The following is an 18,998-nucleotide window of genomic DNA, read 5'->3' on the forward strand; positions in this document are numbered from 1 at the left end:
TAACAACAATGGGGGCGCCTGGGTGGCGCAGTCGGTTAAGCGTCCGACTTCAGCCAGGTCACGATCTCGCGGTCCGTGAGTTCGAGCCCCGCGTCGGGCTCTGGGCTGATGGCTCAGAGCCTGGAGCCTGTTTCCGATTCTGTGTCTCCCTCTCTCTCTGCCCCTCCCCCGTTCATGCTCTGTCTCTCTCTGTCCCAAAAATAAATAAACGTTGGAAAAAAAAAAATTAAAAAAAAAAAAAAATAACAACAATGTATCACAAAGTCTGTAACATAATGGAGGAGTAAAATATATTAAGACAATACCAGAAAGGATGGCAAGAGGTGGGAAGTGAACTATACTGTTGTAAGAATCTCACACTACAGATAAAGTGGTATCATATTAATTCAAGGTAGACTGTGATAAGGATACCATCAAGTAAAAAAACACACAAATAATAATATATAAAAAGCAGAAACAGGAGAAAGAACAGAATGTAAAAGATATTCAAGTAACCCAAAAAAGTCAGTAAACAAGAAAAAGAGGAAACAATACTCATAAATACATTAGAGGTAACAAGACAAAACACCCCTATTAAAAAAGATCAAGCCGGATTTAAAAAAAAGATGCACCTCTATGCTGTCTATAAAAGATGTACTTACTTTTAAAGTCACAGAGAGATGCTCAGTCAGTTGAGTGGCCGACTTCAGCTCAGGTCATGATCTCAGGGTTCGTGAGTTCGAGCCCCTCACTGGGCTCTGTGCTGACAGTTCAGAGCCTGAAGCCTGCTTCAGATTCTATGTCTCCCTCGCTCTCTGCCCCTCCCCCACTCACACTCTGTCTCTCTCTCTCGCTCAAAAATAAACATTTAAAATATTAAAAAAAAAATAAAGTCACAGAAAGATGAACGCAAAAGAAGGGGAAAAGGAAAAGATAAAAGAGAGGGCTGCAAACAGCAAGCATAGGAAAAAGCCAGAGTGATCATCTGGGAAATGAAAATCAAAACCACAATGAGGTATCACCTCATACCAGTCAGAATGGCTAGAATCAAAAAGACAAGAAATAACAAGCATTGGTGAGGATGTGGGGAAAAAAGGAACCTTCATGTACTGTTGGTGGGAATGTAAACTGATGCAGCCACTGTTGAAAACAATATGGAGGTTACTAAAAAATTAAAAACAGAAATACCATATAACCCTTTAATTCCACTACTGGGTACTTATCCAGAGAAAATGAAAAAACTGATTCAAAAAAATACAAGCACCCTTGTTTACTGCAGCATTATTTACAATAGCCAAGATATGGAAAAGACCAGAATACATCAGCAGGTAAATGGATAAAGAAGGGGTTTGTGTGTGTGTGTATGTGTGTGTGTGATCGACTATCACTCAGCCATAAAAAAGAATGAGATCTTTCCATTTGTGATATCATAAATAGACCTAGAGAGTATAATGTTAAGTGAAATAATAGTCAGAAAGTGAAACACAAATACCATATGTTTCACTTATATGTGAAATCTAAAAAACAAAAACCAAAAACTCTCATAGAAACAGACCCATAAATACAGAGAACAAACTAGCAGTTGCCAGACGAGAGGAGGATGGGGGGATGAGCAAAATACATGAAGGAGATGAAGAAGTAAAAACTTCCAGGTAGAAAATAAATCAGTCACAGGGACAAAAAGAACAGCACAGGAAATATGGCCAATGATATTATAATAATGTTGTATGGTAACAGATGATAACTACACTTACAATGGTGAGCACTGTGTAATGTATAAAATTGTAGAATCACTATGTTGTACACCTGAAACTAACATAATACTGTATGTCAACTATACTTCAATAACAAAATTTTTTAATTGTTCTTGGTTTGAGAGAGAGAGAGAGAGAGAGCATGTGCGAGCAGGAGAGAGGGGCAGAGAGGGAGAGAATCTCTTGTGGGGCTCAATCCCACAACCCTAGGATCATGACCTGAGCCAAAATCAAGAGACAGATGCTCAACCAAATGAGCCATCCAGGCACCCCAATAACAAAATTTTTTTAAAAAGAAAAAGCCAGTGTGGCTATTTTGATACCAGGTAAAGTAGACTTAAGGAAAAGGAGTGTCACCAGTGGTAGAGACATCACTTAATAATAAAAAATGAATAATTTGCTAGGAAGAAAAGCCTGGTAGAACTACAAGGAAAACAGACATTCACAATTATAGTTCAACACATCTCTCAGTAATTCACTGAGAACGAGACCAAGCTCAATGAAGATCCAGAGAAGATTTGAGCAATGCTATGGCTTCATTGTTACATACAGAACACTTCGCCAACAACTACAGAACACTCATTCTTTCCAAGTGCACACAGAACATGCATCACGACAGACCACAAAACAGGCTATCAAATAAGTCTCAGTAAACTTCCAAAGACTAAACTCTTACAGGGTATGTTCTCTGAACACATGGACTATTAAATGAGAAATCACGGACATATGATATCTAGAAAATCCTTAATACTTATAAACTATGCAGCACATTTTTAAGTAACCCATGAGACAAAGCAAAAAATCACAAGAAAAAGTAGAAAATATTTCAAACTGAATAATGATGAAAATACAGTATATTCAAAATTTGAGGGATCCATCTAAAACAAGTTAGAGGAAATTTACAGCTTTAAATACTCGTATTAAAAAATAATTGTAGTGACTTGAAAACATGTCTTCAAATGCTTTGACACTATTGTCCCATCAAGAGGTCATGAGTCTAAACCCCTTCCGGAGTCCTTCCTCTTGAATATGAGCTAGCCTTAGTGAGTAGGTCAGAAATTACTTCCAATGCTTGCTTATAAGAGGCAAAAAAGAGCGTATGCCTGGTCCTCTCTTGAGACATTTGCTGTTGAAACCTAGCCACCATGCTTTAAGAAACCCCAAGCTGCACAGAGAGGCGCATGTAGGAAGGGGCCAATGTCCCCAGCCCCAGCTGGGCTCCTACCTGACAGCCAGTACCAGTATGCAAGCCACATGAGGGACAATCATGAAAGTGTACCCTCCATCCCGCAGCCGAGCTGCCCCAGTTAGTGCTGCATGAAGCCACAGAGGCTGGCCGAAGTTTCAGATTCACAAGGAAAATATAGGACTACTATTTTAACCAATGAATTTTGTGTTTGATACACAGTAACAGATGTCTGAAACAAGAAGAGGTTAAAATTAGGATCTAAGTTTCTACCTTAAGCACCTAAAAAAGTGGAGCAAATAAAGCCCATAGGAAGTGGTTCTTTATAGAAAAAGTTTGCTGATCCCTAAATGAGACTTCATCAAATTAAAAACTTTTATTGATCAAAACACTCTTAAATGTAAACAAACAAAAAAATAGAGACTGACACAAGAAAAAACGTAAACTCAGTCTCTAACAACTATGAGCATATGCATGTATATGTGCACATATGAATGCATACTTGTGTGTGTCCTGATATTTACCACCTTGCTTTTTCCACCGAAAGAGCCAAGAAGCGAAGACACTCCAGGAACAATAAGCACACCGAGCACCCAGATCCTGGTCTCTAAAAATCAATCTGCACTAAGACCAATCTGCACTTCTCCTCAGAGGAAGGAGCCTGGAACATCTTGTTATTCAGACAGTAATAAGGAATGCCTCCCCAGACGAGGTGGGCATATTGCCAGGACACAGGGAGCCGGTTTGTCGGGCTCCCACTGACCAAAACCGAAACAATCTGGCATCTAATGTTAAGTACAGTAATAAGTTATAAACCATTAAAAAAAAAAACAACCAGGAATCCATGTGCCCATACTGATGGGGAGGGAGAGAGCGAGAGGGAGGGACAAGAGGGAAGAAAGGGAGACAGATGGAAGGAGAGAGAAGGAAGGGCCAAATGCTGAAAAGTACACGGGGAGGGCGTGCTGCAGTTAGAAAATCATCATTTTGCAACCATCATGATGAAGACTGGATCAGGCAGGGGAGTTCAGTAGATGAGGAGCTGGATATCTGCATGGTCCTAAGTATCTCCCCACAGTCAGCTGATCAGTTGCAAGGGGGAAAATCACTAATTATACTGAGTACACGTACTCTGGGTCAACCGAATCCTATCAAAGGTGATGTAGACCATTAGATGGTCGTCAAGGCAAAAACTGCTCTCCTCTGACTGTCCGCACGCCGATGATCTCAGGTCTGTAGTACACAAGTCCCAAGCAATTCCATGCCCCTACTAAAACGATATGCTCTAAAGACCCATAACTAACCCTAAGCCAAGTGTTAAGTCTATTAAAAGATTAATGTATTGTGGGGCGCCTGGGTGGCTCAGTCAGTTAAGCGTCTGACTTTGGCTCAGGTCATGATCTCACGGCTCGTGAGTTTGAGCCCCTCGGCAGGCTCTGCCAGCACAGAGCCCGGAGCCTGCTTTGGATTCTGTGTCTCCCTCCCTCTCTGCCCCACCCCTGCTCGTGCTCTGTCTCTCAAAAATAAACATTAAATAAATAAATAAATAAATAAATAAATAAATAAATAAATAAATAAATAAAACGATTAACGTATCATGAGGGGTGGAGGTGGGAACAAAGGATCGGATCCAAAATACTCAGTATATAACGGTGTTACCTGAGTGAACTATAGTAGAATGAAGATGTTCATTCAAAGCCATGTTTCCAATGATACGCATTATATTTCTCTGTATTTTGGGACAATCCTTGTGAAGTTGGTACAGCCTCTGAAGTAGTTGCAAGCCTCCATTTGCTTCAATTTCATCACAGTGTGTGGGTATCTAGCACGATAAATTAATGAAAGCTCACCGTATGTTGCACAAATTCACTAGCGAGGTGACACAACATGCTGACGGCACAGCTAGGGGCTCCTGCTCAAGGACAGAGACCCAGAGAGACCACCCAACACTCTCCTCGCAGCTCACTTAAATAAATAAGCAAATTCCTATCTATGCGGGAGGTGCTTCAAAATCACTGAAAAAAATTAAGGCGCATCTCAACAGGGCTTCTGAAATGTTTACTCTTACTCTGCTTAGCTCTTGGAGGGATGTAACTTGACAATGTCATTATTATAGAATTGTTTCAATTTTTTTATCTTAATTTTTTTCATGTTTATTTTTGAGAGAGAGAGCGAGCGAGCGCAGGAGAGGGGCAGAGAGAGAGAGGGAGAAACAGAATCCAAAGCAGGCTCCAGGCTCCAGGTTCCAAGAACCATGAGATCATGACCTGAGCCGGTCAGACAACTAACTGAGGCACCCCAGCACCCCTAGAATGGTTTCAATTTACAGTGATACTTTGACTGGCTTGAAATTACCTTAAAAAGATTCTCTAACCGAGAAACCTGCCACCTGATAATGGGAAGAAAAACCCCATTCAAGTGGCAGCTTTTGCTTCTGCAAACAAGAACTCCCAGAGAATGGCACCATGTGCCGCCCTGCACACCAGCCCACACAAGTCCACAGGTCTGGGGCTCTCCTAAAACTCAGGAGTCAGAAACATTTTTTAAAGAGAAAGATCAAATGATAAAAATAAAAAGGAAAAAAAGGGGATATGAATTTTTAATAGAGAAAAGGGATAAAATACAGCCAAAGGAAATACGTAATATTATGGAAAGGCGACAGTATTGACCAACAAGCCCTCACAGTGTGCCAAGGTCACCGGCATGACCTTGGCCTCTTCCCATCACTAGCTGTACTCACTGACATGACGCTGTGTCCTGTATATGCAACAATTTTCATTCTCTAAATTTTTACTGAATTTGATCACATTTTAAGTGCATTTAAAAGTATGCCCTTTAGACATATGTCAGTGAGATAATGTAATAAAGGTATTCCACACACTGTACTTTCTACTGAAGACAGATCTAATGCTTCAGAAACTGATCATAAGCCACAAAACCTCTAGCACTATTTTCCCATGTGCCCTTCTGAGCTACAACACTAATACCTCTGCTTTGTACGCAGTTCCTAACTCCGCTGGTGGGAACTAAAGATGACCAGAGACCACTATGCTCCTGAGCCGTGTATAATGGTCCTCAAAATTAAACTGGAAAGTTTAAAATCTCTAGGATGGAGTTTCTCACGATGCGGGATGAACTACTTCCAGCAGCCTCACCAGCGATGCCCGTTACAAACACAAACTCCCGGACACCAGCCCACAACTACTAAGTTGAAGCTGCTAGAGGTGACCAGGAAATGTGCGCTTTCAAACATGCTTCCTGAGTGGTTTTTATGCATTCATGTTTGAGCATCACGAAGTCTGTTGCTCTTTTCTTTTAAAATCAAACTATGATCATGACAGAAAAGTTGTCATACATGCCAAAAAACTTAAAAACCACTAATATAAGCTCTGTTTAAAATTCAAGAGTATGGCCATCCAAATATTTACCTTTTTTCTATATTGGCTTCTTTGGCAGATGTTTTACTGGAAATTAACTACCTGGTAATATAATTTATAAAAAAGATCTGAGAAAGGTAGCATAAGATAGCGTAATTCAAAGGTCAACGCCATATTTAAACAATGGGTTGCTTTCTTTATGTGCAATTAAGATTAAATCCATTTTCAGAAATACTTGGCAAAAGGAAATACATGTATCGGTGCTAAGTCATGATTATCAATTCTACAACTAAATGGGGAAAAAAGAAAATTTTTAAATAAGCAAAAAGCTTCTTTCCTTTTATAAAAAATGAGGATTATTTCGCTTGAATGAACCATGATGTACAATTTTTTTATTGCGATCATAAAAAGTAAACCACATTTTGAAAATGCAAGTTACCTCAGAATGTTTTACCAAAGCTTCTAAACAGAACATTTCCACTGTAGCTGAAGGAACTTCTCCAAAACTTTCAGCATAAGGAAGTCCATTTCCTCCAAAACACCATAAGCCACCCTGAAAGATAATTAAAATGTTTACTGAGAAGAGTGACTCATATTTTTTGTTTGACACACACACACACACACACACACACACACACACACACACACACGAAAAAATCCCTGTATTATACACAACCTATTTTGGAAGCTGAAAGGGAACTAGTTATGCAAGTTGTTGCTTACTAGAACAGAAAACATAAGGGATCATTTCTAGAGGAGGCGATCTTTGCATCTTCCTTACTTCTTCCTTCTGTGTCCTCTTCTCTCAAAGTATGAAGACTGACACACAATTCTTTACCAAGTAAGAAAAGCCTAGGGTTGACCATAATGTTCTACTGTCAGATGATGGTGGTGGAGTCTACCTGAAGTCTATTAATCAAAATAATAAAAAAGAGAAAAGGCATTGCTGGAAAAATATAAAATGAAGACAAACAATGACAATGATCAGAGAACTTTTAACTCTTCCTAAACTGAAATTCAAGATCATATGGAAGAATAAACAGAAGGGTTAGGAAAACCAGAAGACAGAAGAGGAGTGTGCACTAGCCCTAATAGCAAAATATAAGAATCAACTGGGAAAAGAAAATTTCAACTATCATCACAGGTCAAATGCTAATGTCACTAGTATGCAATAATCCCCTACAAATCAGTGGCAAAAATATCAACAATGCTATGGAGAAATGAGCAACAGTCATAAACAGAAAGTTCCTAGGAAAGGAAATCTACGAAACAATGCCCAACATAACTTATAATGAGAGGCATGTGTGGCAACACTCATGAGAAAGGATAGTTTTCATCTATCAGAGGGGTGGGGGAGCGGGCATTCCCATCACCCTGCAACTTTTATGGGGGACAACTTAAGGACAGCTGTCTAAATTACAAGCGCCGTGCCCTTCAACAATCCAACCTAGAGAGACACACATAGGCAGAGTAATACAGGTACAGGTTTGTTCACGGCGACAGTCTTTGTAAGCACTACCTACTGCCATCAACAGAGGGCTGGTTAAGTAACGATGGTACCACTGTACAATGGAATGCTATGATAATATAAAAATTTGGGGGGCACCTGAGTGGCTAAGCTGGTTAACCGTCTGACTTCAGCTCAGGTCATGATCTCATGGCTCATGAGTTCGAGCCCCACGTCAGGCTCTCGGCTGTCAGCTCAGAGCCTGCTTCAGATCCTTTGTCCCCCATCCCTTCTGCCCCTCCCTCTCTTTCTCTTTCAAAAATAAAATAAACGTTAAAAAAAAGAATATAAAAATTTTTGAGTCTTCTCGTATGCTGGCATATACCAATCTCCAAGATGAACCCGTAAGTGAGAAAAAGAAAGGGCAGAAGAATGTGTACTGTATGCTATAATATGTGTAAAGAGTATGTGTAACTGTGAACGGGTGTGCGTGTGTGTGCATGTGCGTGCATGTGCGCTGGGTGAGGGAGACAGAAGGGATGAAAAGAAGACATTACTGCATCTCCTTTGAAGTGCTTTGTATTTGCACGAGGGGCCATAACTGTGTGCATACAGGCCACCTGCTGGCAAAAGAACTCAACTACAAGGTAATGTTTTTCAAAAATGTATATAGAAAGCCCAGTGTTTCCTATAGGAAATATAATCCATAAGTTTCTCCATTTTGAGTTAATTTATAGGGCTCATGGCTCAGTAAACCCAGTAAATATTCAAAATGTTTGATCATTCTATAATTCTTACTCATGCCCTCCTCTCTTGATGTCACATTCTGTTTTTCCAAGTTTAAACATGCTTAGATCTCAAACGTTTATGCTACTTAAGTAGAGGCCTGGCAAGGGACTAATTCATTGAGAGTCATTCTCTCCTCTAGCAGGGATAAGGGTAAACAGTGAACTGGTGGGCTTTGGGGGATGGGGAACTTTTCTTAAAAGATTTACCACCACAACCTGCCTCCCCCAAATCCTTCTCCCTACCACACACCCCCAAATCACCTGACCTCTTTTTAAGCTAAATGCTCCAAGTAAATAAAAAAGGAAAAAAACTACCTAGGATTTTACGTTTCTCTTGATCATTTTCTAAGTGGGAAATAAAAATACAGTTCCAATTCCAACCTCATTAGCAAAGCTTCTAAGTTATTTATGAACTGGCAGATTGTGTGGCAGTTAAAAACACAAGAAAAAGGAATAAATAAAGGGTATAAACTCATGGTGTGAGCATATGGAATATATTCTAATTCTTAACATGAAAATAAACATACATAGGTTACTGCTGCTTTATCACTAGATTAAGACAGAGCAAGTTTACATAAATTCGTAAAAATTCAAGAAATGCCACACATCAAATTCTGTAAGTGCAACCAAAAAACAATTTCTTAAGAATGAAAGAAATGCAGAGGAAAAGAAAGAGAGTGACAATGTTAAAAATAAAGGGTAAGGCATAAAAATCAAAACGCAAGTAACAAAGCAGAAGAGGGATGTCAACTAATAAAGTTACTAAAGAATTTACATCCATATTCTATATTAGTCGTAAGTGTAACAAAGAATTTTATGTATCATTTTGTAAATATCATACTCAATTTGAGACACAACATTACTCTGGATTAACATGGTATTTTTCAAATGTATCTCAACAAATTTATAATGGCCAAATGATTTCATACATAATAGATACCTTGTTACCATATAACCTATGCTCCTTTTAAACAATATCCTTATAGTTATCCACACTTTTGTCTGCCATGCAAAAATACTTTGACTCATAACAGAAATATACCAGCTGTTATTTAAGCATATATAAATTTGTGCACAGCTGGCTCCCTCAGCAATGTCATAATTCATTCATCCATTATTCCATAAATATTTTGTGAGAACATATTGTGTGGGAGGCACTGTATTTGGTACTAGGGACATTATTATCGACCACTGGAAGGGAGTAAGACAATTAAATAAGCAAACAGATAAATATACAGCATAATTACACAATGGGATAAATGCTACGAAGGGCGATAAATGCACTAAACATTTGAGATGGAGAGGAAGGTCTCTCAGAGGAGCTGACAAGCTGAAGGATGAAAAAGTGGCCATATGACAAGCTGGTGGCAGAGAATCCCAGGCAGAGAGAACTCGAGCAGGTAGCGAGTTTAAGGAACGGAGAGTGAGGGCCAGCGTGGCTGGAATACAGTGAGCGTGAGGGAGAACGAGCAGGAGGGCAGGGACGGTCAGAAAGGTAGTGAAGAGACAGATGTAGGCAAGCTGCCAAGAGATGTGACATCTGAAAACAAAAGGAGAGTAGGCAGATCACTGCCAGGATGGGTGGAGAGCAGGGGGACAGAGAGTCTTGCTACTGCTTCTTATTGTGGGACCCTCTGTTTTAAAGTGTGTAAAAGCTAATCCCTGGCATTTCTGCATAAAAACTGACAACCTCAGAACTCTGCAAATTATGCAAACTAACTGGGCTTAGAAATGGTGTGTTTAGGGGCACCTGGGTGGCTCCGTCGGTTAAGTGTCCAACTCTTGATCTCGGCTCAGGTAGTGAGTGATCTCATGGTTCGTGAGATGGAACCCCGTGTTGGGCTCTGAGCCGACTGCACAGAGCCTGCTTGAGATTCTCTCTCTCCCTCATTCTCTGCCCCTCCTCAGCTGGCACTGTCTGTCTGTCTCTCTAAGTCAAAAAATAAACAAACAAACTTAAAAAAAAAAGAGAGACGGTGCATTCATTCTAAAGCATGAGTTGCAGACCCAGGGTCATTCTTAAGGGCCTGGAGTAGACAGAATTCAGGGTCGGTAGGGTGTATGCTTGGAGGAGAAAAAGTTACATCTTTATCTTCCCGACATCTAACAGAAACTTTGTAAACACAGACAATAAACCATAGTAATGGTAACAATCTGTGTGACTCTGTCCGCAATAGAGAGTACAGATATTTTCGTATTACATCTCATTTGTGGTAGCTCTCTGAGGGAGAGAGAGAGAATCCCAAGCTGTCTCTATACTGTCGGCGCAGAGCTCGACACAGGGCTTGATCTCATGCTCGTGAGATCATGACCCAAGCCAATACCAAGAGCTGGATGTTTAACCAGCTGAGCCACCCAGGCACCCCAAAAGTTAAAGTATTTTAAAAATAAACTTCAACTTTCCCATTTTACAGGTCTCTTCCTGTTATTTAATGCATGAACAAGAAATACATGATACCAAAATTATTTTTGGTAACAGTATCCCATATAATTGGTTTCTTTTATAATCCTGTGTATTGAGTTTTATGCATCTACAAACAAGTTCACAGACTTTACTAAATCACCAAAGGGGTCCATGGCGATTAACAAAGGTGAAGAAGCCATGCCCTGGAACCCAAGAGCTGTGTGGGACACCTGCCAAGGCTGCATTACCTCAGTGAGGAGGCAGTTTTGTATAGAAGCAGCGTACTGTCCCTTGAAGGGTGCTTAGAGACTGCCACAAGGCAGGTCTGACAGATCTCTAAAAACCAGATGGACACCCCTCCTACCTCTTCACTCCCAACTTCTTGGCAAGTAAAAAATCTGAGAAGCCTGACTAGACAGGGGTAGTGGGGGAAGAATAACTGAGATGGAGTTGCTTATTGGTCTGATGAGATAGAGCTTCAGAAATGAAATTAAATATTTTTTCAACATTAAATTAATTAAAGAAGTACAACTTTTTGGTTAGGTTTATTCCTAGGGATCTCACTGTTTTTGTTGTAAATGTAAATGGGATTGATTCCTTAATTTCTCTTTCTGCTACTTCATTATTGCTGTATAGAAATGCAGCAGATTTGGGGCGCCTGGGTGGCTTAGTTGGTTAAGCATCTGACTTGAGCTCAGGTCATTATCTCACGGTTTGTGAGTTTGATCCCCGTGTTGGGCTCTGTGCCGACAGCTCAGAGCCTGGAGCCTGTTTTGGATTCTATGTCTCCCTCTCTCTCTGCCCTTCCCCACTCATGCATGTGCTCTCTCTCCCTCTCTCAAAAATAAACATTAAAACAAAAAAAGGGATTGCAACAGATTTCTGTACGTTGATTTTGTATCCTGTGACTTTACTGAATCCGTGTATCAGTCCTAGCCACTTTTTGGTGGAGTCTTTTGGGTTTTCTACATAGAGTATGTCTTCTGCAAGTAGTAATTTTACTTCTTCCTTCCCAAACAAACTTAACCAAAGAGGTGAAAGACCTGTACTCTGAAAACTATAAAACACTGATGAAAAAAATTGAAGAGCTCACAAAGAAAGTGAAAGACATTCCATGCTTGTGGATCAGAAGAATGTTGTTAATATGTCTATACTACCCAAAGCAATCTACACACCTAATGCAATCACTATCAAAATGCCAACAGTATTTTTCACATAGTTAGAACAAGCAACCCTTAAATTTGTATGGAACCACAAAAGACCTCAAATAACCAAAGCAACCTTGAAAAGGCAAAGCAAAGCAACGCAAAACTAGAGGCATCAAAATTCCGGACTTCAAGTTACATTACAAAGCTGAAGTAATCAAAACAGCATGGTATTGGAACAAAAACAGACACATAAACCGATGGAACAGAATAGAGAACCCAGAAATGAACCCACAACTATATGGACAGCTAATCATCAACAAAGTAGGAAAGAATATCCAATGGGAAAAGGGCAGTCTCTTCAACAACTGGTGCTGGGAACACTGGACAGCGACATGCAGAAGAATGAAAGCGAACCACTTTTTTACACCATACACACAAAAAAATTCAAAATGGATGAAAGACCTAAGTGTGAGATATAAAACCATTAAAATCCCAGAGGAGAACACAGGCAGTAACCTCTTTGACATCAGCTGTAGCAACTTCTTACTAGCTATGTCTGCTGAAGCAAGGGAAATAAAAACAAAAATAAACCATTAGGACTTCATTAAAATAAAAAGCTTCTATACAGCAAAGGAATCAATAAAACTAAAAGGCAACCTATGGACTGGGAGAAGATATTTGCAAATGACATATCTGATAAAAGGTTAGTGCCCAAAACATATAAAGAACTTATCAAACTCAACACCCAAAAACCAAATAATCCAATTTAAAAATGGGCAAAAGACACAAATAGACATTTTTCCAAAAACATCCAGATGGCCAATGAAAAGATGATACATAAAAAGATGCTCAACATCAAAACTACAATGAGCTATCGCTTCACACATGTCAGAATGACTGAACTCAACAACACAAGAAACAACAGGTGTTGGTGAGGATGTGGAGAAGGAGGAACCCTCCTGCATTGTTGGTGGGAATGCAAATTGGTGCAGCCAATGTGGAAGCTAGTATGGAGGCTCCTCAAAAAATTAAAAATAAAACTATCCTACAATCTAGCAATTGCACTAGTAGGTATTCAGCCAAGGAATACAAAAATACTAATGCAAAGGGATACATGCACCCCCATGTGTACAGCAGCATTATCTACAATAGCCAAATTATGGAAACAGACCAAGTGCCCATCAACTAATCAATGGATAAAGAAAATGTGGTGTGTGTATATATATATACATATATATACACACATACATAAATACGCATATACATGTGTGTATGTACAACGGAATATTACTCATCCATCAAAAAGAACGAAATCTTCCCATTTATAACAACAGGGATGGAGCTAGAGAGTATAATGCTCAGCAAAATAAAGAAGTCAGAGAAAGACAAATACCACTCCTGTGTGGCATTTAAAAACCAACACAAACACGCAGAGGAGGGTAAAAAAGAAAGAAAGGCAAACCAAGAAACAGACTCTTCACTAGAGGACACACTGGTGGTTACAGAGGGGAGGTGGGTGGGGGGCTGGGGGAGTAGGTGAGGGGGATTAAGGGAGGGCGCTTGCTGTGATGAGCACCTGTGAGGTATGCAGGTGCTGAATCACTACACTGTACACCTGAAACTAGTATTATGCGGTATGTTGTTAACTAATATTGCTCTGTATGGTAACTAACTGGAATTTAAATAAAAACTCTTTAAAAAAAAGTGTTCAGAGGACAGGGAGGCAAATCAAGGTGAAAGCAGCACCTTCCAAATGAAAAATCAAAAGTACTTCATTAATCACAAAGCATTCATTTTTTTTTTAAGTACCAGAAACAATTTCTTTTTGAAATTTCTACTGAAAGGATAAATCTATGTGTGCATGTAGTCTGCCCAGCAGAACGAAATGTTTTGAGTAAATATCAGTTTCATCATTTCCACTGTGATCTATGATACCTAAATATACTGATTGGAATAGAGTCAAGTCAATGCAGTTAAAAGGTCACATGAATTACTTTTTTAGACATCACTTTGTTTAGGGGAAGATTTTGTTTAAAATAAGCCAACTGAGGGGCACCAGGCTGGCTCAGTTGGTGCGGCATGTGATTCTTGATCTCGGGGTTGTGAGTTCGAGCCCCAAGTTGGGTGTGGATATTACTCAAAAATAAAATCTTTAAAAAAAGAAAATAAAATAAGCTGAGAAGGAGGGGGGGCATCTCAGATGGCAGGAAACCTACATCATCTCCAGGGTAGTAAATATCAAAGAACACATACACACAGTATATGTTAATTATGAACGCGCATAGGTATACACACACAAAGTCCTAGGGTCTTTAAACTGCTGGCCAAGGCCATGGCTTCTGGGCAGAAAGGAGGTGGCATAGTATATCAAACTACTTTCTCTCTCTTGACTTAGCAAAATGTTAAAAAATGCTATAGAAGGTGACAGAACACTATAGAAGTTAGGATGATCTTAACTCAATAGTAATAAGCAAAAGAAAATCTATTGTGCTGAAAAAGAACATCAGGCCAGGTACCAGGAGCTCTGGCATGGGGACGAGGAGAGGAGTGACGATAGTGGGGACAGAGGTCAGTGGGACACCTGTGGCAGAGAGCAGGGAGGCACATCCACCCCATTGTGCTTACTATCCTGCTGAAAACAGTCTGGTCCTGGCAAAGCTCAAGCTATCAGAAGCCGGACAAGACCTGCTGAAAGTGAGGCTGTGCTCCCTGCCTCCCTGATGAAAAGGGAAGTCTGAGAACGGAGAAGGGTCCAGATAAGGAATTACTCAGAGTGAGAGGTGCATGGTCTTCAGGACACCAGCAGCACAAGCAACAAAAGACAAAAACACACAAATTGGAATTCATCACCATTAAAAATGTTTGTGCTGCAAAAGACACTATCAGGAAAGTGAAAATACCCAGTTTGGGAGAAATATTTGAAAATAATTTTTATCCAAAATATACAAAGAATTTTTAGAATAAAAAGACAAGTAACCCAATTAAAATATTAGGCAAAGGATTTAAACAGATATTTCTCCAAAAAAAAGTATATAAATAACTAATAAGCACATAGAAAGGTGCTCAACATCATTAATCATTAGGGAAATGGAAATCAAAACCAGAATAAAGATGTCACTTCACACATAATGAGATGGCTGTAATAAAAAACATAGGTGGGGCACCTGAGTGGCTCAGTAGGTTAAGTGACCGTCCAACTTCAGTTCAGGTCATGATCTCGCAGTTTGTGAGTTTGAACCCCACGTCAGACCACTGTGCTGACCGCTCAGAACCTGGAGCCTGCTTCGGATTCTGTGTGTGTCTCTCTCTCTACCCACCCCCCCCGACTCACGCTCACGCACGCGCTCTCTCACTCTAATAAATAAACATTAAACAAATTAAAAAAAAAAAAGATGGGTAACAAGTGTCGGCCAGTATGTGGAGAAATTAAAACCCTCATACATTGCTGGTGGGAATGAGAAATTATGCAGCCACTGTGGAAAATGGTTTGAAAGTTCCTCACAGTTAAACAAAGAGTTACCATATGGACCCAGGAACTCCACTCCTAGCTAGACACCCAAAAGAATTAAAACCATATGCCCACACAAAAACTTGTACACAGATATTCATAGCAGCATTATTCATGATAGCCAAAAAGTGCAAACAACCTAAATATCTATCAGCTGAGGAATGGATAACGAAATGGGAGTCTATCCATACAATGGAACGTTATTGGCCACAAAAAGGAAAGAAGTACTGATACATGCTACAACGTGGACGAACTTTCAAAAGTCAGACACAAAAGGTGACATATTGGTAACATACTAGATGGTACCCCTTATGTGAAAAGTCCAGAACAGGCAAATTGAGAGAGAATGGGAGTACATTAGTGGCTGGGGCAAGGGGCAATAGAGAGCGACTGCCAATGGGCTCAGACTGCCCTCAGGTGGATCAGAGTTGGGAGTCTGTTTAGGCTACTACCCTCAGGACACCACGCTCTGATTCACTTGGATGAAGCCTCTGCTGCGCACGCCAGTTATTTACATCCAGTGAACGGGCCCACAGCTAAAGCAGTGGGAGGAGGGGATGCAGGGGGAGAGAACATAAACCCTTCAACCAAAATGGCTTTTCATGTGCGAGGCAGTCTTACTCCAAAGGTGTGGGGCGCCCTGCGGAGCACGTGGAGAGCTCCGAGGAGATGGCACGCACAGCTGAGCCCACCGATCGCCACTATGCAAACTTTACACCCTACTGTCCCTCTCCTGTCAACTTCCTTACCATTCCAAGGGGCAGCCACTCTGATAAACAATGGCCAGTCCATGCCCTGATCATAAGAAGGGCTCAGACTCGACATGTATGGGAAGCCATTTGGAAGGCTTAATGCAGGAACATGAGTGGATCGAATTCATGTTTTTGTAAAAATCACTCTGGCTGATGTGAAAGCGCAGAACTGGGGAGACAGGTAAGGAGCCTGCTGTGGGGTCTGAGATGATGGAGATGTGATAAGGAAGCTTTCTGGATGCAGCAAGATGGCGAACTTGGCTTCTAAGTGAATCCCTCCCACTACAAACATGTAGAAATGTCTGATGAAATGCAATACAAAACTATTTTAAAACATAGCCAAGTTCTAAAGAAAATGGGAAGAAGAAAGAAAGCAGAACCTCTGCGAGAACTGAAGATGGAACTTGCAGCAGAAGTGGGAAGCACAGGACTGCCGAGGTAAGATGCCTGCAGGCTCCTCAGATGGGATTTTCCTCGTTCAGCGCAAGTGATGTGGTTTTGGATGTCACATTCAGTGGGAACTAGATCTGGGATCCCTTTAGAAAGGCAGAGCCCTGAAAAGTTTGCCTCCTCCAAGAGAGCCTAAAAACTCTACTCACCAGCCTATGGAAGCCTGTTTCTGTTTGGGGCTTTGGATGAGAAATTAACCCCAACACTAAGCCCTCTACAGATGTATCTGAATTTATACTTCCTATGTGCCACAGGAATCCCAAACCGGGGAATTCATATCAAACTAGTCCAGTGACAGCAAACCTCCTGGGGTATCCAACAGGGGCAAACACAAAAACTGCTCTGTGGGGACAGATTTACAATCCAGGGTGCTTGGGACTTACACAGAAAATGATCCATTCAGCTAAAGACAAGCTCACGGTAAAAACACATGACCCATATTAATCCACAATCCAACATAAGAGTTGATGCCATCACAGACAGGAATTAACACCTCAATGAACTTAAAATAATAGGAGACTGAAAGAGATTCTAAAATTATTTAAAAAATGAAAGCAAGAACAGAAGTCAAGATGAAAGAACAGGACAGTCTGAGAAAGAGATGACGGTGGCCAGGAGAAGGTGGCTACACTGCAGACAGTGAGACAAATGGACTCAAGCTATATGTGAAGGGACAGCTTTCAGGAACCGCGGACTGGCTGAACATGGAAGGAAGGAATCAACAAGAATTCCTAGCCGTTAGCTTAAGCAACGACCTGTATGTTGCCCCATTTACTGAAATGGAAGTAGAGGAGGAAGAGCTTAGTGGAGAGATGGTGGGCTGAACGTGCTGAGTTTGGGACTTGGATTAGACATCCAAGCAAAGACATCAAGCAGGAAGTTGAATATTCAAATCCAGAGCCTGAGTTAGAACATAAGAGTAGAGAAATCACTTTAGGCATTAGGAGCATATAGGTGATATTTAAAACCTTGTAAATTACTATCTATTTATTCTTTAAGATTTAACTTCAGAGGCACCTCCATGAAGCCTTAAACGACCTCTTAAGCACAGTGAAAGGCTCTGGAAGTAACCTGTATCTCTCTTACACACTCTGGGACTTTGTTTATTTACATGTCTCCCCACCATCTCTAACACCTGGCCCAGTGCCTGGAATACAACCAGGAGTCACCATGTTTATTCTGTTCCTGGATGGATGACTCTTCTAGGGTTCTGAATGCTGGCCCCTGGCACAGGATCCTAGAAAGGGTGGGCGGGCACTCCAAAATATTTACTCAATGAATAAATGAGCTAACCTTCTGAGCAGCTAGACTTTGACTGCTTTCACTCAGAGCCAAAGATGTGAAATACTGGATACACTCATCTAGCTCCGTTTGAGGTAAAGAAGCCAGCAACTGTCTGAGCTCTTCTTCAATGCAAGTATCCTGGAATAAAAGGAGAAACAATGCCCCATAGTTAAGCTCAACAACAGAGTACAACAAAAGTACCCAAAGAATCAAAACAAAACGAAACGAAACAAAAGAGCAGAGATAAATTGGTGCTTTTAGTCTTGAAAGCCATCACCCACCCAGGTAAATGAGCATCACTGAACTTTGAGTTCTGGACTTCCGTGTCTGCTACCTCAGTCCAAAAAACTGCACAGTTTAGCTCTCGATTTAAAATGGACTGTTATACTCTTTCTTCTTCTATTATGTTCTTGCTTCTAAAATCCAGAACTCATTAGTCATTTTCTCTAATAACTTACATCTAGCATGTTCATTTTTCTAATTTTCAACAACTGATTGCAAGTTTTCTGATTTTCATTTTCTAGGAAGGCCTAGAAAAGCTGCTCAAGAAGCACACTCTAATACCTATTAGTGGTTAGTATTTAACAACTATGAGGAGTACTACATTGATATCTACATGTAGTGGTTAGTAAATATCTATGCAAAGTGATACGTTAGTATCTACATGTGGTGGTTTTCCAGGGGCTGTTTCGAGCCCCAGGAAACATTTAGCAAGATCTTCAGTTTTGGTTGTTACAGCTTTGGGGATGCTACTGGCATCCAAAGAGTAGATGCCAGGGATGCAGCTAGACACCCTATAATGTACAGAACAATCTTCAACAACAAAGAATTATTCATCTCAAAATGTTAGGAGTGTTGAGGCTGAGAAAAACTGATCTATAGCAATATTAGAACAAGTGACCAACTCATCGATGTTAATAG

The 18,998-nt window shown here is 40.5% G+C and overlaps 1 protein-coding gene across 2 annotated transcripts in view; it reads right to left on the reverse strand.

Annotated features, from left to right (window-relative positions):
• The window catches only part of SERAC1 (serine active site containing 1), a 67,162-nt gene that overhangs the window by 20,047 nt on the left and 28,117 nt on the right, over nt 1-18,998 (reverse strand). For both annotated transcript variants that reach the window (XM_030316692.2, XM_030316693.1), the window contains 3 exons: nt 18,087-18,215; nt 6,736-6,849; nt 4,579-4,741 (listed from right to left, as the gene is read on the reverse strand). In XM_030316692.2, coding sequence (XP_030172552.1) covers nt 4,579-4,741; nt 6,736-6,849; nt 18,087-18,215 — 406 coding nt within the window. The remainder of the gene's footprint in view (nt 1-4,578; nt 4,742-6,735; nt 6,850-18,086; nt 18,216-18,998) is intronic.

The sequence above is a fragment of the Lynx canadensis genome, chromosome B2, assembly GCF_007474595.2.
Source record: "Lynx canadensis isolate LIC74 chromosome B2, mLynCan4.pri.v2, whole genome shotgun sequence".
Taxonomy (NCBI): Eukaryota; Metazoa; Chordata; class Mammalia; order Carnivora; family Felidae; genus Lynx; species Lynx canadensis.